The 23939-nt window shown below is 50.1% G+C and overlaps 1 protein-coding gene across 1 annotated transcript in view; it reads right to left on the bottom strand.

The window, feature by feature from the left end:
• SHROOM2 (shroom family member 2) overlaps positions 1-23939 on the bottom strand; it is a 138335-nt gene that overhangs the window by 7654 nt on the left and 106742 nt on the right. Inside the window, exons 6-8 of the mRNA XM_012656837.1 lie at positions 8801-9403; positions 3025-3543; positions 1341-1512 (exon numbers count right to left, since the gene is read on the bottom strand). Coding sequence (XP_012512291.1) covers positions 1341-1512; positions 3025-3543; positions 8801-9403 — 1294 coding nt within the window. The remainder of the gene's footprint in view (positions 1-1340; positions 1513-3024; positions 3544-8800; positions 9404-23939) is intronic.

Genomic DNA, 23939 nt, shown 5'->3' with positions numbered 1-23939 from the left:
CTAGGTCCACGGCAAACACTCACAGAATGCTGGATCCCTCCTTTTTTTCCCCCAGTGCTGACTATTTAAGGCAAACTCAAGGCCCTGGGATGAATAACACATGCCATCCTCTGACCCTGACTTTCTTTGGCAATACCTTCATGCGTTTATGCTACGTCCTTTCCATAGAAGGCTGGCAATTGCCCAGATGTCACGGGTCTGGCTTGCTGATGCCCCACGAAGACTGAAAGCTAACAGAGGAGTAATGACATCAGCACTGATAGGAACAGCCCTACCGTGACCATCATGGCCACCCACAACCTGTGCCTCAGTCCTGCTCTAACCTCATCTCAACCCCCTCCCTGTCCACACAGCTCCAGCCACTGGCCTCTGTGCTTCTCACCCACGCCGGCAGCGTCCCAGCCCAGGTCCTCTGCACTTGCCGGCCTCCCTCCCCGGCACACCATTCAGGGGGCCTGCCCCTCACACCACCGGATCTCTGCTTAGTCACCACCTCCTGAGCCCCCTCCGCCATCACACGCCTTTGTCTCTCTCTATCCCTTCACGCTGTTTTAATGCTCTTATGGCCCAACCGTATTACATCAAGGGTTGGTCAGTGTTTTCTATCAGGGGCCAGAGAGTAAATATCTTAGACTCTGCAGACTATATGGTTGCTGCTGCAACTGCTCAACTCTGCTGCTGTAGTGCAAAAGCCACCACAGACCGTATGTAAATGAATGGATGTAGCTGTGTTTCAATAAAACTTTATTTACAAAAGCAAGGAGTGGGCTGGGCTTGGCCCACAGGCTGCAGTTTCCTGACCCTGCGTTGTGTATTTGTTTTTGTGGCCGCAGCCCACCATTCCTGTGAGAACAGAGGCTCCCTCAGAAAAGGGCTCCATTCTGTTGTCCACTGCCAGATCCTCCAGGGCCTGGGTGAGTTTGTGGGAGCTGAATGGGTAATGCCTTTTGTTTGACCAGGAACTCTCAGATCCACTGCTGGATTTATGATCATCTGGTTATAAAGATTTGAACTTGCCATTCAAAGAAGATAGGTGACTTGTTGACGGTCACACAATTAAGTCCCCTAAATTTTAGTTGGGGTAGAGGGGAAATATCAGTTCAACTTAAAATGAAAGAGAATGGCTGGTGCCTGTTTAAACTCATGTGGCATCGGATCTTAGCAGCAGAAAAAGACAGCAAAGAGATCCTGTGGACAGGCCCAAGATTGGAACACAAAATCAACCACAAACGGCATAGTAACACTGCCCTAAACTTCACCGTCTTGCATGAAGGCCAAACACCAATGCCCTCAGACTTTGGTGGCAGACTGTGTGGTCCCAGCACCATGCGCCCGCGTACCTTCTTCACGGATAGGTCGTGGTCCACATCGCTCCCTGAGTCCTCCTCCGGCTCCTGCTGTTCCTGCAGGTCCTTCATCTTGATGAGCAGCTCCGCCTTGGGTGCCGACGTGCTGTAGTAGGTAGAATTGGTGGCCAGGGACACAGCCGCAGGCGCACGCGGCTCCTCTTTCCTGGGTAAAGATGGCGGCACTTCAGCTAGCTGCGACTGTACCCGCAGACCAACCCCCAGTCCGGCTCCCTGGGTGGTGACAAGTCAACGTGGGCGCTAGCGGAAGGCCAGCAGCCAGGGATACAAGACAGCCACAGGGACACAAATGCATAGGTGATGAAGTAAAACTTTAAACACAACCTCACGAAATAGATATTCATTAAGCCTATGGAATGTAGTTTTTGTTTTTTTTTTTTTTTTTTTTGAGACAGAGTCTCACTCTGTTGCCCAGGCTAGAGTGCTGTGGCTTCGGCCTAGCTCACAGCAACCTCGAACTCCTGGGCTCAAGCGATCCTTCTGCCTCAGCCTCCCGAGTACCTGGGACTACAGGCATGCGCCACCATGCCCGGCTAGTTTTTTCTGTATATATATTTTTAGTTGTCCAGATCATTTCTTTCTATTTTTTTTTTTTTTTTTTAGTAGAGACAGGGTCTCGCTCTTGCTCAGGCTGGTCTCGAACTCCTGACCTTGAGCGATCCACCCGCCTCGGCCTCCCAGAGCGCTAGGATTACAGGCGTGAGCCACCGCGCCCGGCCCGGAATGTAGTTTTTAAAAAGGGCAAAAAACTCGAGTAAACGGGAATGTCTGAAAATTCCCACCGGGAGCCTGAGGTAGACGGGGACACAGAGTGGTGACGGTATCCATAAATGCCGTCCCCTCGCGCTGTTCCACCAGCAGCCACATGGGCTCCTCTCGCCAGGGTCCCATCTCCTGTTTCTCCTTCCCCGCCGCGTTTCACAGCCTCCACCCTATGCCCTTGAGCGACATCTGTGCCACAGAGCATGCATAAACACACGAAATGTGTCACCACGCACGCCTTCGGGGTCAAATGACTGAAGGAGGGGGCTGAACGTGCTATTCACAAAAATAAGTAACACCAATGTTTTCGTTCAGATGTAAACAAACTATAAATAAATTTTTAGAAAAGCAACTCGTGAAGAAACACACATGCTCAATCTAAGCCTTTGCTCCTCTTAGGACACGGTTCTCGCGTCAGCACTGTGGACACGTCCACGTGGGGCTGGACGACACTGTGGGGAGGCCATTCCACGCGCTGTGGTGAGCAGTGTCCCTGGGCCCCACCCACCAGGTGCCAGGAGCACCTTCCCCCGGGGTGACATTGCTGACTGTCCCCTGGGACAGACAATGCCCCACTGAGAACCCAGGAGACCTGTGGGCATCGTCATGAATGGCGCAGCCTACCACAAAAGCTTGGTGGGCTGCAGCGTGTATTTTCACACCTTTGCTGGGCCCCAAAGTCATCATCTCCAGGGACAGGGCCATCAACCCTTAGCTTCTCCTCCAGGAGGCTCAAAAAAAAAAAAAGCCAGTAAATGCTAAGCACCGGGGAGCCTACAGGAAAATCTGTCTCCCCTAAAAGCAATTATGAAAACAGACGGACATGCCTCCTCCCTTTAAAAGCCTGTGAGAGGCCGGGCAGCGTCACGCCGATGGGAAGGCAGCCTCTACTTACCGCTCCTCTGCGGTTCTAGGTGACGGAATTTTGGGGAGCAGCTTCCTCCGCTGCTGAGCTTCTTCCAGGAGGTGCTCGTCTTTGGGGAAGATCCCTTCCATCAGGTCCATGGTGGTTTTTATTTTCATGCTGGGATCCAGGATGTCGGCCAGGGACTTATCCTTCCCCACGATCTCCCTGGCCAGCTCCTCCGACTTCAGGTCCTCCACGGTCTTCTCTTTGGCCTTAACATAGCTGAGCCCAGGCGGGGAGGCACAGCCGTCTTTCTCGGGGGGCGCCCAGGCACCGGGGGGCTCAGGCTCGGCGCCCTGCCGCGTGTACACGCAGAAGCGGGAGTAGAACTGCTCAGATGTGCTCAGCGTCTTGATCTGGTCTTTCTCCAGCCCGCTGGGCAGGGCGGGCAGCTCAGCAGGGCGTGCCAGGCTCTGGCGGCTCTCCCTCTCGGGCTGGCTCTCCGAATGCACAATCTTGATGGGCACCATCTTCACCGTGGTGTTGTTGTCCATCACCCGCTCGATTCTGGAGGAAGGAGAAGAGCCGTCTGCCGCGATCACAAAGTGCACCCAGGCACAGACTCCCAGCCGGGACTCAGATGGGCAGGTCCCCGCCCTCCCCTTGTGGATGGGGAACCCGACCCAAGCAGAAGGACCTCCACAGTCACACGTCCCGGACGAGGTAGAGGAGGTTGAGAGCTTCCCTCCGACCCCTAACTCGGCCTTTGACCTCAGCATCTGACTCCTTCCATTCTCAAACTGTCAACCACAGGCCTATGGCGCTTTGTGGAGGGATGTGAGGATTGTTTATTAGTCCTCTGTGGTTATTCCAATGATAATGCAAACTTTTTTTTTTTTTTGAGACAGAGTCTCACTCTGTTGCCCGGGCTAGAGTGAGTGCCGTGGCGTCAGCCTAGCTCACAGCAACCTCAAACTCCTGGGCTCAAGCAATCCTTCTGCCTCAGCCTCCCGAGTAGCTGGGACTACAGGCATGCGCCACCATGCCCGGCTAGTTTTTTCTATATATATATTTTTAGTTGTCCAGATCATTTCTTTCTATTTTTTTTTTTTTAGTAGAGACGGGGTCTCGCTCTTGCTCAGGCTGGTCTCGAACTCCTGAGCTTGAGCGATCCTCCCGCCTCGGCCTCCCAGAGTGCTAGGATTACAGGCGTGAGCCACCGCGCCCGGCCGATGATGCAAACTTTAACGAGCCCCACTCGGTTAGATTTTCTTCTGTAGGGGAAACCTGCAGCGTACGGGCATTCTTCACAGCAGTGCTGTTGGTGCTTAGGTTGGTGCAGGCCTGCCAGTCCCCACATGTTCTCAGGGCCAGAGCAGAACTCCCCTCCGGGCCGGCTGTGCTGGACTCAGTGCCACCTGCCCGCAGCCCACCCCCACCTGGCGCCGCCCTCGCGCAGACCCTCACACCAGGGAGACCAGGATCCCGTGGCAGACAGGGGCTCTTGGCTTTTGTACTACCCTAAGTGACTCCCAAAGGGCACACGCTTCCTTCTTTACGTACGGTTTCTGGGTGAAAGGAGGCGGGACGCACCACAGCACCCCGGGGAGGAGAGAGAGGATGGGAAGAGGTGGCTGGCAAGGCCACAGTGGGTCTGGGACAGCCCCAGCCGGCAGCTCTCTCTGCACCATGCCAGACCACCCAGGAGTTTTGGAGAAAGAGAGCCACCTGCTGGCGCCCAGGAGGGAAGCAAAAAAGAAAACAAGCCAAACTCCCTGGACCCAATCTCAGGGTGTGTTTGTAGCACACTGAACTGCAAATCACTTCTACAATGTTATACAAATGGACTCAATTTTCTGGAACATGAGGGAAGCCTCGATGCTCTAAATTAAATGCTGTTTTTTCCCCTTTGACTGGTGACTAGGAACACAGACGGTTCCTTCCCTATTCATAAAGGTGTGGTGCACAGGCTAACAGGAAATGGTCTTGTATTTTCCTCCCTCCCGCCAAAAGACACCATTAAGAGCTGATGTGTTTTATCCGGGCGCTCAAAGACAGTCCTCACAACTGCTTCTTAGTGGGAAATGTGAAGAGCCTAACTGTGGAAAATGCCAGTTAGATATGTTAAACTTGAGACGGAAAACCCTGCTGCCTTACCCAAGGGACAACATGCAAAAACATGCAGATTCACTTCACTCCACACTCAGAAACCCCGGCCCCCTGCTACTACGGACCTCCCAGTCAGCCGTCCTTGTATCTCCCCCATCTGCGGAGAAACTGGGTTTCCAGTGAAGCAAAGCACAACAGCAGAAATTCAACAACAAAAACAAATCTTCTGCAGGCCCGCATGTACTTTCCAACAAAGCATTGATTGCTGCGCACGTCTAAACAGAAATAGTGTCTCTTCTGGAAAACGATCAAGCCTTCCATGTGAAAAAAAGTTTGACCAACTTTGACTTCAAAATAAGGGCAGAACACGGTGGATCAGACCTCACAGCAACCAGCCCTCATCAATTCCTGACTGAAAGGCAGGACCAGGAGGGACAGAGAGGGGGATGTGGGGTGCGCCAGGCCCTGGGGTCCTCCCAGGTGACTGCCTGCTGCCCGCAAGGCCAGCCCCCGGTGTCACACGGGCCTCGGCTCTGCCCACACCGACGGCAGCAGGAGCCCTTCAGCCCTGCCTGTCATTCATTCTGGGCTGACAAACCCCCTGACCCGCTCGGAAGAGTGGCAGACCCGGATGCTGGTCAGCCGTAAGGAGGCCGGCAGGGGCCCTGGAAGCAGCCTGGCTGGCTCTCTGCTGACACACTCCCAACGCAGACACAGGCCTCCAGGAGAACTCTCCTGAGAACACTGCTGGGGGCAATCAAGTCACTTACTGCCACTGACAGGGACGGCAGATGCTGCCGGCCACCCTCACCATGTTACAGCGCAAAAGTCAAACAAGATGAAAAACCTCACGGAATTTTAAAAGGCATGAGAGTAACCTTCTTAGTTACAGGACCAGCGTCGAGAAATGTTTATTTGGCACGAGTGCCGACTCTGTGCTGTTCCTGAGATTGTGGGGATGTTCCATTTCCTCTTGCTCTGCATGCCTACTGCAGAGCTCGACACCTGGTACCTAGGCAGAGGCAGCCCCCGGCAGGCTGCCAGCGCCTGCACACGCATGATAAGCAGAGACAAGGCGGTGGCCCGCGCTCGGAGAGTCACAGGGGGTCACCGGCAGCCAGGACGAGGAGCGCGGCTCTGAGCTGAGGCGGTTTAGGAGCTCCTTCACAGCAGTGTCATTTGCTGGCCATCAAGTCCTTTGTCCTCGGCACAGAGCAGGGCCAGGACCCTTGCTGAGCACTGGCCTCTTACGAGTCTTACAGGTAACTCCACGTTTTCATACCAGAACTGACCAGCAACACACGCCCTGGGGGCGGTGGCATTAAAGTCAGTGCATTAGGAGAGACTTGGTAGCAACTTCCCTAGGGGGCACAACCACCATCTGCCAGACCGTATCCCTAGAGCAGGGCAGAGAGAACACAGACGGGACGGCTCCAAAGCCCTCGACCAGAATGTGCCCCTCCACGAGCACGTGTACAGAAGTGGACAACAGGACAGCCTTCAGTGACAACAGGAGAGCCTTAGGTGTGCAATAAAACCTCCTTTGTGGTCCCAAATGACAAATGACACGCTGGACGGGAATACTCAATTATGCAGATGCCTAAAGATCCCTCCTGAGCATCTTCGGTAAGCACTGTCACTGCTTGTTGGACTCCCTCTCAGCCAATAAAAGAGAGTGCGGAAACTAACCCTCACTGGGAACAGGGAAAAACGAACACTACTGCCGGCCTCCTAACGCCCACGCAGCAGGCCCTGATTCCGCACAGGGTCCGCTGCCCGCGTTAGCTCCCGTCACCACGCCCAGAGGGCCCGACCTGCTTGTGAAAATACCACGCATTTTACCCACCACACAGACTCCGTCACTGCCTTTCCTTCTGCTATGTTCTCAATGTTCGTGTCCCCTCGGGAATAGTGTGCTGAAGCCTCACCCGCAAGGTGATGGTGTGAGGAGGGGGGCCTTTGGGAGGTGCTGAGGTCCTGAGGTGGAGCCCCAGGGATGGGATCAGTGTCCTTATAAAAGGGACCCAGAGGGCTCCCTCATCCCTTCCACCACGCGAGGACACAGCGAGAAGGCGCCATCTATGAACCAGGAAGTGAGTCCTCACCAGACACAGACTCCACCAGGCCTTGGTCTTGGACGTCCAGCCTCCAGAGCTGTGAGAAATACATGTCTGTTGTTTATGAGTTGCCCGTCTATGGGATTTTGTTATAACAGCCTGGACAGACTGACACCTTCCTTTCGGAACCTGATGATGTTACCAATCAAAAGTCTATTTAAGTGATTTTTAACTACATTTTAAATGATACAACGCACGGTTTTGGCCCACAGATAAATCTGTGCTTGAGATGCTACAGCTGAAGGTACAGTATTAGTGACAGTAAGGCCCTTTCTCTGCTGAGTTATTGTGAATCTTTAAAAAAATGGATGGAGACTCTAGAGCAGGGAGGTCCAGCAGAGCCTTCTGTGCTGATGGAAATACCTGTTACCTGTGCTGTCCAGTATGGCAGCCATTCGCCAGACTCGGTGCAACTAGGAACTGAATTCCTCTGATTTGATTTGCATTAACTTACATTTACACAAGTGACTGGTGGCTGCTACACTGGGCAGTGCCTCTCCAGAGCAGGTTTCTCAGCCTTGGCACTGGTGATGTGGGCGTCCGATTAACCTTCCACGGGGGGCCTGTGCTGTGTACTGTGGGATATCTCGCAGCATCCCTGGGCTCTACCCACTAGATGCCAGGAGCACCCCCTCCGTACTCAGGACAACCAAAACCATCTCCAGACATTGCCAATGTCCCGCCCAGGTTGAGAACCACTGCTCTAGAGAATGAGATCAAAGTTCTCCCCTTCTTCTATTTCTCAGTTCTTCAAAGGCACTCGAGTAGGTGGGGTTTGTGTGAAGAAAGCTAAACAGTTAGTGCTCTTCAATGGCCAGTCCCCGCCTGATGACATGTATCAACAGATGGAACAATTCTATGCTTCCCATTCTGGCAACCGCACCATGAAGTGGGACTGGGTTTTCTTCTGCTTTAATAAAAGGTGTACAGCAGCTTAGGTTTTTTGGTGTTTTTTTTTTTGGTAGACATGGGGTCTTGCTGTGTTGCCCAGGCTGGTCTCAAACTCCCGGCCTCAAGTGATCTTCCTGCCTCAGCCTCCCAAAGTGCTGTGATTACAGGTGTGAGCCACTGTACCCAGCCTGGCTTAGCATTTTAACATTTAAAAAAAAAAAAAAAATCTGGAAAAAAAAGGAGCATGAAAATACCAGACATCATGAAAAACACCACTTTTTTCACCTGAACACCAATTTCAGCATGCAGCCCTGAGTCTGCTGGGGCGCTCGTGCTTAGGTTAAACCCAAATCTGATCACAAATATTAAATGTGCAAAAAAACAACAACAAACCGCACCCCTAGTCTGCAGATCTGCGAGGCAGGTGTGAACACGCGGCGCCTGGGGAAGGGGAGGGGGCCGTGCACCACCTACTTCCCATGCACCTCACTCCCTGCAGGAGAGCGCAGCCCCTGACAGCTAAAAACCAACCCTCACTGGGGCTGCCTTGTCCTCTACACGGCCACCCTCCAGGACCGTTTCAAACCTAGTGCCCTGAGCTGAAGCAGGGCACACGCATAACCCCGAAAGACCCGCTGAAATCCCACGTCCCTGGCAGCACACTCGCAAAGGGGAGGGGGCCGGTGCCCACCACCACAGGACCGTACCTTGTTGACTCCTCATCCTGCATGAGCAGGGGGGGCTTGTCCGTCAGCTTCTGGGGGGCGAACTGAGGCGAGGGGGAGCGCGAGGTATCCATGGCCGTGCGCAGGGGCAGGGCCCGGCCCACGGGGGGCGGCGGGGCTTGCGGCTCGGGGCGGGCGGCACCTTGGCTCACATGCTGGCAGGCAGCAGCCTCCGGGGCGTCCTGGGGCTGGGCACTGCGGGACACGGAGGGGCCGTGGGGGAGGGACAGGCAGGCCACGCACGTGTCCTCTGGGGGCACAGAGAGGGCCCTGCCCGGGGCCACCAGGTGCGCAGGGGCAGGTGTGCCCTCGGGGCCGCGGACCTTCCTGGGTGGACGGGGGGCCGCGCTCGGTGGCTGGGAGTCCTGTCCCCGGGCGTGTCGCCCCGAGGCTGCCGGGGTGCTCTCCTCCGGGTATCTGTAGTCGCGAGGTAGCGTCCCCGCTCGGCCACGGCCCTCCGGGGGCGGTGCTGGGGCTTTCCACGTGTGAGATGATTCAGAGGACGTGGGTGGCTCCTGTGGGTTCTGACTGGGTGGGTGCCGCCCTGTGCCTGCACTGCCTTCCTGACACTGGGCATCTGCTTGTCTAGAGGAAGGACAAATAAAGGTTAGCCAGCGATCCCAGTTTACAGCTTCCCCGCACTAGTGACCGGACCGAATCGTGTCAATCCCCTTAAACCACAAGGAGTCAAATCCATATGCATTTCCCCACGGCAATTCCTAAAGCAAGGTGGCCAGTCCTGACACACGTTAGATGACATGGAGCTACTAACTGGAGTGTCATGTAATAGAACACCGTGCATTCACACCACATGCACACACACACACACACACTGGATACAGATACGCACACATACATGCACACACAAACTGCATTTTTTGCAAAAAAAAAAAAAAAAAAGAAAAATTTTAGAAAACAATATGAATGTGAAAATTCTCACACAGTTATATTCAGAAATAGTTACTTCAAGTCACAGTATTTTATGTGGCTTATGAGAAATTGCTATGCATTAATACAAAGGGGTAAACCTTTCTAAGATGGGCTGCAAATCAATTTTTTAATAAAACCTTGAAAATAAATAGTATATTATGAAAAATAAGAAAAACAAAGGCTATTTCTTTTGGAAGCAGCTGTGACTCACAGATCTTTCTGCTACTCTACCACGTACACTGTGTTTGGATGCACATACATGCATAAGCATGCCTGCAACACACACAGGCAGGCTCCACATGCATGTTTATCCATGCTGTGGCTCATGGGCTAGCTACTGTGAAACTCGCCACAAACCAGCCTGCCATGCCTTTGCTGACATATTGCTTCTTCGGATGCAAGAGTAATAAGATGAGCCTCTGATTCAAAGAATGAGCTATTTTCAGTTAGAAGATGAGCTTTGAGTTGTTAAAGGAGATCGAACAAGGGCAGCAAACGGCAAGCATGGAGTGGAACAGAAGGTGTCCCCAGCACCCAGTGCCCACACAGGAGCCTCATGCCAGGGCTGGCCCCGAGGCCCAGGAGCTGTGCTGCCTCTGAACTCACATCTTGGATCAATCTGGACGTGACACCTGGTGGCCTGGGCATTTTAGATGTCCCAGCCCATCCAGTCCACTGCACTGTGAATTGAGTGCTCTGTGCCTGCCAATCTTGCCCTGTCCTCAGGGGAATGGTCCCTTCAGTTTTAATGGGTGACCGATACGCTCCCCACCTCCTCTGCAAGGTGGCTGCAGCCTCGGGCTCCACTCTGCACTACTGTCTGCAGGGAGAGGGCTGGGCGCTCCCACCCCACAGCCAGGAGCTTATGTCCTCAAGATCTGGGAGAGGACAGAGCTCAAGTCCCGCTGGGAGCCCGAAAGAGGGCACATCTGTTTTCAGCTTAGAAGAGGCTGAGGACACAGCACAAGTTTAGAAAATGAGCCGTAACAAAACAGCCCAACCTAAGTGCTCCAGACAACAGCAATCCAACTGGAAGAAGTTGGATTTCTTATGTGTATTAGGTAGGCACTAACAGAAACTTCTAGTTTGAAGTTTTATCCAAATAACTTGAACACAACTACAATGGTTTAGAGAACAATACTCAATCAAGCAGCTGTCTGGTTACAAAACACAGAATGCTATTAAGATGCTGTCAAATAGACAATGATTCTGAGAAGTGCTTTCATAGGTCAGCATTTACATTTCACTTAAATATTCAATATTTCATTTCATTTCAAAGAGTTCAGGTACACTTGAACTTTTTTCCCTAACAAGACTCCTGAAATCTAGCATCAACAGACCTACCTGAAAATACCTGGTACCTGTTATTTAATAAGTAACCACCACATCGTATATATAAATGGAGAATTAAATGAGCTACAATTTATTGCCAAAATCTAAGCACCTTTGGTCACCTGCTAATTAAAAAAGAACCCTATTTGCAAAGTGCCTTAGGCAGAAGTGAGCTGAGATCTACGCAGCAATGGAAGAGAACTTACCTGCCAGGAGCAAAGCCCCTCGGAGAAGTGAATAGTGACTCAGAGCAAATGACTCTCCGAGAAACCAAGCAGCAGGCCGGTTCCTGGCTCCTCTTCCGGTCCACAGGCTCCTTCCGCCTTACTAATGGGCCACGCCATGTAGGCTCTGAAGCTATGTCCTCAGGAGGGCAGCCCAGCGTCACTTCTCATTCCTTCTCCTAGCCCCCAGTGCCCCACCCCACAATTAACTTTATTTAGATTCGCATCAGCACGGCAGTTCCTGCCCCACATTTGCTCCCCCTTGCAAAGTCAAACCGATAAAATCACTGATTGGTTTTTATTGTCCCCATTGATAAGAATCCAGGAAACTGGGTCACAGGTAAAAATGAAAAAGAGGACCAAAAAGAGGAATCTGGGGCTCTGCTTCGGTCATACTCCAATCCGTGTTTCTAATAGGTTCCAAGAGACTGCTTTGTAGATTGTATGTGATAAGTCTCGGTTGTGTACGTGTGTACATGCATATCTGTGTGTAGATATATATATTGTGCATGCCTGTGCTGCGTCTGTGTAGATGTATGTTGTGTGCGTGTAGGTGAGTGTGTATCTCTGTGTTGTATATATGTATAGACGTGTGCCTCTGTATGTGTGCATGTATATCCCTTTTTCATACTTTTAAGGATAAAATAAATGGTGACAGAGAGATCCAGAGACGCAAAAGCGAGACACTAAGATGAATTCAGGACTTTGTGTCTCCCTGCACCAGCTCCCAGGAACACACGGGAGCAGGAAGGGAAGCCATACAAAGGAAAGCTAAAAGGGCAGCTGCACTCCAGGATCCGACTGGCATTCAGACCGGCTTGGTGTTCATCCTCACGCACAACATGCCGATGGCATGCTACCCAGGAGAGGGCAGCTCGCACAGACTGGGAGGGGGAGGGCTTGCAGGCTCCAAGCAGCAGAGGCTCTGGAGACCGCGAGGTGGAGCGCGGAGCCAGGCTGTCCTCCCTGGACTGGCGGCAGCTGAAGGACAGGCAGAGGCGAACGGCCTGCCACAGGACTACAAAGCCAACACAGCCAGCCTGAAGAGGGCAAACTCGCAGGAAGGACCAACATACTATGATGGGAGAGAAACCACTGCTATGAAAAAAGAAAGAACAAGCGTTCTTGAGACCCCATGACCACTGCTGTTACTCACATCTAAGTGTTCGATTCTGCTACGGAGACAGTCAGCCTCATGTTTGAATGCAAGGGTGCCGCGTACTCGCCGTGGTGGTTTTATTTCCACATTCTGTCTGTGCGTGCCAAGCTCCCTGCAGACACTGGACCCATCCCTCCGAGTCTCCCGTGTCCACTCCATCCCACACCTTCTGCACAGTTGGCTCCCTGTCACACAGCCCTCAGCTTGGCCAGCCCTGCCCTGCCGCCTGACCCCTCTAGATCACACGCTAGCACAGGGCTCTGTCAAACTATGATACTGCCCACCTGTCTCCACGCTCCTGCCTGGGCTGCTAGGGCCTCTACAGACAGCAGGCAGTGGGGCTATTTTCTTCAGAGCCTCGCAGGAAAACATGGCTTGCATTGTGTCACACCTTCACTGGAACACACATGAGACACGTAAGTGCACCTGTTGCTTTCAATCACTCTAAATGTCTGTGCAGGATGTGAAGGAGAGAAGCTGTACTTCTTCCAAGACTCACACAGTCTCAGTGAAATGAACTTCCGTACAAACGTCCCAACACAGCTAAACATTCCTGCACTGCTCTGTAATCCCGCCTAATTCACCACCGCTTTGTGAATAGGGTTAACAGTTACTTCGCCAAGGATGGGAAAATTTCTGAATCTTACAGATGACTTGAGGAACACATCCCACAGGGCCGTCCTTTCCTGGCTACCTTGGGTGCCAGTGATCGGTTGGGGTGCAGGGCCCATTCTGATTTGTGGACAGAGCCATTGCTCAAATGCCCCCGCAATGTGCTCCGGTGTCTGAGACCTTTCCGATGTACACGGTGAGCATCCCTTATCCAAAATGCTTGGGACCAGAAGTGCTTCTGATTTTGGAATTTTTCTAATTTTGGAATATCTCCGTATACACAATGAGATATGTTGGAGATGGAACCCAAGTCTAAACATGAAATCCATTTCTGTTTCATATGCGCCTTATACACATAACCTGGAAGTATTTTTTTCGATATTTTTAATAATTTTGTGCACGAAACAAAGTTTGTGTACATCGAACCATCGGAAAGCAAAGGTGTCACTCACTCCCTCAGCCAGCCGCTGGACAGTCTGTGGTCGTGTGGCATCGCTACCACTCCTGATGCTGAATTTCTACGCTACTGGTAAGCAGCCCTTCCCTTGCACTTACTCACGCTTCAGTACCTCACGGTAGACAGTGTCACAGACCACGGACACAGTGAAAACGTGAGGTGTTCAGGGTGCCTAAGCAGCACAGCGGCCTCACCGCGACACCCGCCTCAGCCCTGAGGCCACGGCAGCAGCGAACGGTGCCAAGGCTGCCAGTCCCCACCTGCGTCTGTGAGCCCTCATGTGAGCACAGGCGTGCAACTTCCTGCTTCTGGTGTCATGTCGGTGCTCCAAAAGTTTTGAATTTCGGAGCCCTTCGGATTTGGGATTTTCTGATTAGGCAGGCTCAACCTACGCTACCCACCTGCGATTTGAGGTTTCACTGGGCACACAGTTCCAGTCAGGATCCGTCGTGTGACATCAGGCAAGAAGCTGTGCCCCAGAAAGCTTCATCTCCTCGCCTATACAGGGCCATGACAGGCCGCTCCGCTCACGGTGGCTGTGGGTTAAAGGCAGATAAAGCCCACGACGTGGCAGGGGATTTTCATGGAGTTCCTAGGAGCCAGGTGCCTGCTGAGCACCCAAGATGAAGGGCCCGTCTGTGGTGGGGCAGACCGGGGCACGGGCCTCTGTGACACCGGCACCCACACCCCCTTTTCCCAAAGCACAACACAACACAGCCCCGGCCTCCATGATGGGAAGGCCATGCCCAAGGCGGGTCCAGCCAGTGCTGAGGGGTCAAAACGGCACCGGGAGAAATGTGGGCAACGCAGCGGCCTCATCTTCACAATGCAGGGAGAGGGAGACAGTCAACAAGCTTCTGCAGGGCAACAGCAGAGAGATGTGTCCTCCTTTCATTTACACATGATGCAAAATGCCAACTCACACTGTACACAAACGTATTACACGTCAGCATGTCAAGAACTGCACTGGGTAGGGAGTTTGTGAGTCTGTGGGGGCCCAGGAATCCCACTTGAGAGCCCGTGCTACAATACAAAGCCAGGATCCAGGGCCCAAGCTGTTTGCGCAGAGCACGATTATCTCTTGGGAGAATTGGGATAAGACTCAGAGTTGCTGCCTTCCAAAACAGCCACACTCTGCTAGGAAGCCGAAATTCTGCCATCTGTGATAACATGGATGAGGCTGGAGGACATTATGCTAAGTGAAATAAGGCACATGCAGAAGGACAAATACCACACGATCCCACTTATATGAGGACTTTAAAACAGTTAAACTCATAGAAGCTGAGAGTAGAATGGTGGTTGCGGGGGGCTGGAGGAGGGGGAAACTGGGAGGTATTACAGGATAAAGTTTCAGTTATACGAGATGAGTAAGTTGTAGGGATCTTAGGCTAGTGCCTACAGTTAACAATTCTGTATTATATACATAAAAATTTGCTAAGAGGATAGGTCATATATTAAGTATTCTTATCATACCCCCCAAAAGAGGTGGGAGGAAACTTTTGGAGGTGATGGATATATTTATGGCATGGATTGTGGTGATGGTTTCACAGGTGTATACTTATCTCCAAACTTATCAAGTTGTATACATTAAATACGTACAGCCTTTTATATGTCAACCATACCTTGGCAAAGTGGTTAAACAATGTATGGCAGAAGTGACAATGTGTGACTTCTGAGACAAGATCACACAGGCATTGCAACTTCCTCCTTGCTCTGTCTTGTGGATCACTCACTGAGGGGAAGCTAGCCGCCATGTTGTGAGGACACTCAAGCAGCCCCACAGAAATCCCCACAGCTGGGAACTCAGGCCTTGTGCCAACAGCCGTATCTGTGCCCTCTTGGAAGTGGATCCTTCTGCTCCAGGCAAGCCTTCAGAAGACAGCTTTCCTGGCCAACGTGCTGGCTGCAACCTCATGAGATGCAGAGCTATCCCACTCAGCTAAACCCCTCCCTGACTCCTGACCCTCAGAGGCTGTGGGAGAGAATAAATGTTTAGTGGCGTTTCAAGCCACTATATTGGAGCCTAATCCATTATGCAGCAAGGTAACTAACATAGTTTGTCATTCCACTCTGCATGCTGTAATGATCAAAGTGATCTTGTTGATTCTCTGGCGGGCTTTTCTGTTTTCAACGTACATACAAGTAATTTGCGGTGAGGGGTATGGCAGGCAGGAAATAAAACTCATAAACACATCAGGACATCTGCTTCTAACATTTGCTACGTACACAATCAGCAGCCTAACTGGATTTTATGCCAAGATTCCCAACAATGGTTTATAGCCCATTAGCTGATTTTTTTTATTACTATATTCCTTTAGATTAAAAGAGGAAAGATCAGATTTGAATCCCTGTGATAAACATTGTTTTGTCGTGGCAGACATTTTCATTTACCTCAAAAACAGTTTTAGGAGCATCTAGCTTGTGTCCTTTTTATTAGAGATGATCTATTATTGGCAAATGCTCATGTGCTAGTTATAAGCAATGCGTGCGTGTGGGTTCACCTCAACCTCATTCCCTGTATCTACCTGCTCTTCTGAGCCACTAATGTGTGTCTGAATTCCTAGAAATCTAGCAATGGACCTAGAAGGTTTTCACATTACAGTTTCACCTCTCTTCTCCCCTCCCCCACCTCTATCAGGCTCTCAGTCACATACCATAAAACTCAGTGATTAGGGGTCTCATGAGTTTGGGTAGATATACAGAGCTGTGCATTCACCACCACGATCGAGTCTAAATACAATTTCATCACTCCAGAAAGTTCCCTCTTGCTCTCCAGCAGCTGCTGCAGCACTGCTGAAACCCTTGTACATGAGTCAGTGTTCTAGTCTGCAAGGACGCCCAACTTCACGCAGCAGAGGTAAAGGATTAAAATCCTTGAGCACTACATATCAAACCATGCTGAAATGGCAGTTGGGAAACACCCCATTTCAACAAACTAGAGGGTGAATCTGTTTACAACTTTCCCAAGTGAGATTTTCTGAGAACAAAGGCCGCCCGCAGGAGCTGCCCCACAGTGGCTCCGCTGCTTGCAAGGGAAGTCTCCTGAGGATCATTTCCCACCTTCCTCTCTCCTCCAGCCATTCAGGGGTGGGGGGTGGGTGTGTGTGTATGCGCGCGCGCACGCGCGTACGCACACACTCTTTTAGTCCTGGACCTGGGGACTATGACAGAGGGAAAGTACAGTGAGGCCTAATCCTCTCCCCTGTCTTCCGGTCCAATGCCATCCTCCTGCCACCAGACTGCCGCTCTGCCCCTCCACGTTCCCCTCGTCCTCCCCAAACTGCCAGCCACTTCCTGAGACCCCACTCCTGCGCCACGCACTTTGGATAAAGGCCCTCCCCCACCTGCGGTGATTTGCATGCCCTAGAGCCCTCCCCATGGACACCACTCCGGTTCTGAAGATCCCAAGGAAACGCAACCTTTCCCAGGAAGCATGGCCTGGATCTGCTGACACACATACGCCTTTCATCTTCTGAGCTCGCGCAGTATTTAATCTCTACCTGTTTATGAGCATTTGCTGAAACCTGCTCTGTGCCAGGCACTGTGTTGGGCCCTGGGATACAGGGATAGATGAGGCAGAAGTGGGCACAGTTGTTCCAGCCAGGAGGAGAGATAGTAAATGACAGTAACACAGATTAATTAAGAACTGTTTGGGGATAAACAAGTGTAGTATATCAGCTCCATAAATTAAGAGAAATTATCAATCTTCCCTCTATCACAATTGCACGTGACCCAAAATTCTGAAAATTTCACATCTCAGGTTATTGCCTACTTACTATTTACTCAGCTGCATCAGATTCAGAAATGGATTATTTGTCCAATAGACTTCAGGTATTTGTTCAACAGAAATGAACTTTATATATGCAACCACTATAGAAAACATCTATAGTACACATATGTGATATAGGTGTGCATATATGTGTACACACATATGCATGTACACAAATGTGAAACGTCTTCCTAGAATTTCTAGTTATTCCACTTCTAATGGCCTCCAAGTACATTTAAGGGCCCACTAGCCAGACAGTTTAACAAAATAATTAAAAACAAACTCCACACGAGTTATACCTGAGAGAGCCCCATGTGGGAGCAGCTGACTTTATGGGGCTTTACCACGGATCCCCTAAGCAGGTTTAACTGTCAAGGGCACTACCATCTACAAAGCCCTGTTGGCAGAGAATTGAGTCTGCTAACACAGCTAATTTCATTTGTAATATGTGTATAGAAGACAAACATGTATTTGTGTCTCCTCTACATGTTTTTGTTCATAGAAATGATGATGGCAAATGAGCAAACCAATACAACCACAAATTAGCCCATGGGGCTGGGTATATGATTTGAAGGGTGATTCAAGTTCCTGCCTTCCGTCGCTGAGAATCAAAAACCACTAGGGCTGAAAGGGGCCTTAGAACTAATTTAATCCATGCTCCTTATTTTGTGGATGAAGCAACACAGGTTCAGAAAGGTTAGGCAGCTCGTAAGCCACACCAATGTAGGCTTAGGAGCACATGCCCCCGTCTCTTCTAAGCGGCTGGAAAGCCTTTGCTTTACTTAAAGGAAGCTGTGTGTGTGTGTGCGCGCACATGTGTGGGTGTGCGTGGACACGCACAGGGTTCAGAAGCCCAAACTGAAATTCCTTCTCACTGCACTGTGAGTGCACTGGATGTGGGATATGAAAGTAACACACTAGCTTTGGCATCTTGTACCTATTCTACACTCAGGTTGTGTTTACCTGTAGGACATTTTCACATGAGTTAGCAGGAGCCCACCAGATGGAAAGTCAGTCATCCTGCATGCAAGGGCACTCCATTAACAAGCTATGAGAATCCAGACACTTAACCTCCCATCTGCTTAACTGTGAAATGAACACGGTACCCGCATTGTGAGACCCACGATATAGATGGAGAAAGGTATTGTGAACTTTCAGGAATTTTTTAAAAGGGTTCTGCAAATTATGTTTTAAAGGTGAATAATTAAATAACTCTAGGATCTCCTTAGACATCCGCAGATGTCTACAAGCCTCCCAGAAATGACCCGCTCCCTAACCTGCTCTAGCTAGGAAAAGCCAGCTAGAAAGCACGATTGTCCGGGGACAGGGGGAAAGTGGGTGGACACAAACCACCAGCTTATTTCTACTGCTCCCTCACCCTGATCTTATTAAATTTCAATGCATAATGAGTAAAGAATTAAAGGTAATGAGGAATAAAGTAAATGTATGCCAAAGGCTACATAGAACACTTCCTTCCCCAACCTCCAAAATCCGAAGGCAGACTGCGGGAGCAGCCAGCCCATGCGAAACATGCAGCAGGCAGCATGTATTTACTAGGGTCATTTGTCACTCCAGCTGGGCAGCAGAAGCCTTCTGCAACCTATCTGGCTAACCAACATGCATGGTTATCACTAGTACCCTTTGTAAAAAACTGCTTCTGTGTGTGCTCTGTTCATGGCTCTATGAATGAGAATTCCCCTGCAGATTTTTCCCTTAAGGGATGTGTGTGTGAGCATGAGAGAGACGGAGAAAGTATAAAATGTTTTTTTCATGACGCCTGACAACCAAAAGCATAGCTATGTCCCTCTTTCTACCACTCATGCAAGAAAATCATCAAAAATACTTGCAGAATATGACCTTAAAGGCTCCACTTTGCAAAGAAGAGAAACATGCCAACCATTCACCAATTCTGTATCAAATCTTTCAGGTTTTTTTATATGACATGTTAAAATATTATTTTCCATTAATTTTATAAATCTTAAGACAGCCTACAGGCAGTAGGATGTTTATTATAAATGCTGCCAGGTAGATTTCTGAAACCTTTCTTCAAACGCCTTTTCCTTTTTACCTTTCAAGTAGCACAACCACTAAACATGTATTTCAAAATGACACCTACTCATGTGAGTCAGTAAATGCAGACCCAAATAGAGAGCATGTATGTGTTCATACATATCTATGCAGCAATTTCCCCGTGAAAATGGCATCGACCCTCCACACACGCACGAAGCTTCCTTTAGTAAAGCAAAGGCATGCCAACCACTTAGAAATATGGCCAAAAATAATAATCTGTTATAACATAAAAGAAAAAAAAAGCACATGTACAATAAAATCCTTAAACTGTCAAAATCACACCAAAGAAGAGCAAAATAAAAGAACCGGAAAATGCTAAGAACCACAGTGATTCCATTTTCTCCCTTAAATTTTTTCACTGCAATCAGCAGGGTATGTGTGAATCTATCCACAGAGCATTTCTCATGACTAAGCATGCACACCTGATTTCGCCGCTTTTTCCCTTCATTTGGATGTGGCTGACTCACCATTTTCTTTCAATGTCCGCACTCAATGCCTGAGTAGTAGGAATGCCTGTTTCTTACTGCTATTGGAAAAGAAGAGGCAGAACTAGGCAGACAGGTCTTCATGTGCTGCTGACGTCCTCCAGCCAGCTCCCTCGGGGAACCCATCTGCAGAACTCACACGCCAAGGGCTGCCAGTGCCACCAGTGCATATGACAGAGTGTCGGCTTCCAGCCTAGAACGCGATGTCAAGAGGCACTGCCTTCCAGTTCCAATGTGCTTTTAGCTCACTGTGAAAACTAAAGCTGCAAAAAATTGCATGCATCCACATGCACACATGCAGCACAGGCGAGCGTGTTTGCATACATACATGCACGCCTGCAGAGCACGAGCTGGAATCTGCACCCTGATTTCCATTATTTTTCATCTTCAGGCAGAACAATAAACCATGTGAACGTCTGCAGATCTCGCCAGCTCTTACCCCCGGCATCGCGAGCTGACAAGCAACCAGCCCTTTCAACACAGCAGAACAAAAGAGGCACTGGGAACTACAACCCCCCAACAAACAGCATGGGTGTTATGAAACCAGTCCCATCGGGGATGAGATGCCCTGCGAACGAACACGGGGCTCTTACCTGGCTCTCTGTTTGCTGCAGTGGACCCCAGCTCACCCCGCCTGCCAAGACACCGATGTGCTTCAGGGCCCTGTGCCCGCGTCTGCTGCGGCAGCCCTCACACCTCGCTGCCTACAGCACTGAGGAGTTCCGAAGCCAAGCTCGCAACAGCTGGCCTGTCTGTGCCTGCCGCTGTGTGATGGACGAGTTCACGCAGCCTCCGTCAACTTTAACCTCCACTGCTGAAGGCAGGTGTCACTGGCAACTCCTGACCTCGGGGGAACGGTCCGAACACTTCAGTGCTCAAACCCCAAAAGGCTTCTCCTTTTAAACCCCCAAAGACTTCAAGGTCTCCCTTTTCATATTTTAACAGGGAGAAATATAGGAAAGCCTGCTGCGCCGATGTTGCGCAGCTTTATTCAACTATGCTAGATGATCGTATACTGTGTGATGCACGCTTCAACCCCGCAACCACAACGAAGTGAAAGAGGACATTCAATAGCCTGTTTTATGTCCATTTAGATTCCTGGGTGGATTACACACTCATTAGGAATGTAATCCATCAACCTACTAACCAAGTGTTTCCGGAAGTTTTACTGCTTGCGAGGCACTTGGGGAAGAAGGCAAAGCAGCCGCGGGCTGACCTTGACTTACCCAATTCAGCACTTCACAATGCTCTGTATTTACAGCCCCTGCGCCTGCCAGACCTCAGTGCCTCTGGCCAGCCCGTACAGGAAGCAGCCTCCCCCGCTGCTGGGCCTAACAGCCCCTATCCCCCAACAAAGGCCTGGGCTGAGCCACCAGGATGCATTTTCTCTTTCCAACCTGCTTCTACTAACCTCTTGTAAATTCGCAGCAGTTACTTCCAACTCTTGCACATTTCCCCAAATAACATAGGTTATTTTGTAGCCTCTACCGTATTGCTTCAATTTAGTTAAGAGTGACTCTTCAATTCTTTTCCAAATCTACTTGATCTTAAGCACTGGGCTGGTATGTTAATGTAATATCCCTTGAGCAGTTACACAAGTCTGCAGGAAAGGGGGTGTGGATGTGCCCATCCTCCAGGCGTGTGAGGTCAGCAAGCATGGGTGGCCTACACAACCGTGCTGAGAAGCAGAGTGAGGACTTGAGCCTGTGTCTTCAACTCCAAAAGCCAACATTCCTCCAGTAATTTCTATCTTCATGTATTATTTCACCAAGTACGTGTTCCCATTTGCCCCCAGCTGCCTCCATATCCCAAATGCTCAACAGACACTGGGAGGCAACACAGGAACAGGAATCTAGCAAGTAGCTGGGGGCTGATCAAATATTCCATTGCACTTCGTTCCCAAAAGGTGTGTTCCTAATACAAACTGAGTAACTCAAAATGTACACCACACTTTTAAATACACACCATCTGAGAATGGTTTTAGATTTACAGAAAAGTTGCTACCACAGTGGACAGAGTTGCCATATACCCTACGTCCAATTTCCTCTACTACTAACATCTGATTATTATGGTATGTTTGTCACGACCAACGAACCAATCAGTACTGGTACAGTAATATTAACTAAAGCCCATACTTTATTCAGATTTTGACTTAATGTCCTTTTTTCTGCCCAACAATCCCATCCAGGTAGCACGTCACATTGAGTCGCGCCTCCTTAGGCTCCTTTTGCTGTGACGGTGCTTTAGACTGACCGTTTGCGCACCCTCCACCAAATTCACACTTCGAAGCCCTAAGCCCCAAGGTAATGGGATTAGGAAGTGAGGCCTCTGGGAGGGTCAAGAGGGGGAGCCTCATGGGTGGGATCAGTGCCCTTATAAAAGGGGCCCCAGAGAGCTCCCTGGCCCCTTGCAAAACATTGGGTTCTAGCAAAAAGCCATTTGTGAACCAGAAAGTGAACCCTCCCCAGACACCAAATCTGCCAGTGCCTTGTTCAGCAGTCCCTCAACTGCGAACTGCCTGATGTGTCTTTACGACTGGGGATGATGGAAGTTCCGGAGACAGACCACGGAGGTGAAGTGCCTTTGTCACGTGATGTCGAGGGTTCGGCTGTCAGCGCATGTCAGGTGATCGAGGTCTGTCAATGCTGACCCTGGTCACCCAGCGGGGTCAGTGTCTGCCAGGATTCTCCACCGGAACGTTCCTCAGTACCCGTACCGTTGCATACTGCGCTCTTTGGAAGGCGCTTACTACACGCAGCCCACACTGAAGGTGAGGGGAGTTACGCTCCCCCTCTGTGAGGGCGGAGTAGCTGCATAAATTAATTATTTGCAATTTTTCTGCATGGCAAATTTGTCTATCCTTCATTGACTAACTGATTCAATTATTTCTGTAAATCCATATTGGCTCATGGGTTTCTTTTATATATTGGGTTACAATCCACTACTATATTGTCTTGTGTAAATTGTTCCAGCTTTGGTCGTTGCTGGCTCCTGTGTCCCTTGTACATACCCTCTTGGTTGCTGCTGTTGGGTCTATGTACGGGTGTGTCTGAGCCCTTCCTTACTTTCTAGCCCTGCGAGATGCTCGACGGGCTCATCTCATGCATTCCCTGCCCCAGCCATCCCTCCGAGGAGCCCCAGTTCCTTCCAGTGGAGAGGGGTACTAGAAACCAAGATCTGGGTGCTGGCTGTGCTCTAGGAATCCATTCTTAGAGGAGACTCCCCACGAATTACTTCTAAGGAGAAAACACTTTTATAATGTTAAGGTTTATGATTTGGCTTTCCATATATCTGTGTGTCTTAGAGCAAGGCATAATTATCAGGGCTTACACGATGACCAAATCTTTTCACTGACTCTGCAGTATCAACACTATTCAGACTTTTAAATTATAAATCATTGTTATAAATTACCTACAAATCTGCTTTTAATTGACACAAACATTTGTGTCCTCGAAAAGTTCCACAGATAAAAAACGATCAGAGCAAAATAACCACCCTAGCATGCTTACATCCAAAGGAGTTCTTCCTTCTCACCTCTCTGACAGTCTTTTTGAAACCTTGAATCTTCTCCAAGTCATTTCACATAAACGCAGTGGCATGCCCACCCACTGTGGTCTAAGGACAAGCTGCCCTAGCCCACACTGTCACTGGGAAGTGAGAGGAGCTGGTGTTTACAGCAGCCTACGTTCTCTTGCAGTTAAACCACCACGCCAGAGACTAGGAAAATAAAAGCGACAGAAAAATGGATACCATGTTGGAAGAGGATCATAAAATACCACAAAGAAGCCTCTCTGAAACATCCAGACAGACTGCCATTCAGTTTCACGTTCGCTGTCCTGGAAGCACACTTGCTCAAGGCCATCCCTTTCATCCTTCTACTAAACCCAACGCGGTTAGCAAACCTTTGCATGAAGGGCCAGAGAATAGGTATTTTCAGCTCCAGGAGCCATTTGATCTGCTGCAATGACTCAACCCTCTGCCATTATACAGACGAAGCAGCCACAGGCGATCTGTGAGCAAAGCGATGGGGCTTTGTGGCCCTAAAACTTTATTTACGAAACCGGGCGGGGGGCCAGAGTTGGC

The sequence above is a fragment of the Propithecus coquereli genome, unplaced genomic scaffold (assembly GCF_000956105.1).
Source record: "Propithecus coquereli isolate 6110/MARCELLA unplaced genomic scaffold, Pcoq_1.0 Scaffold52, whole genome shotgun sequence".
NCBI lineage: Eukaryota > Metazoa > Chordata > Mammalia > Primates > Indriidae > Propithecus > Propithecus coquereli.
Note: the sequence above shows the minus strand (reverse complement) of the source record. Positions and strands in the feature narration are given on the sequence as shown.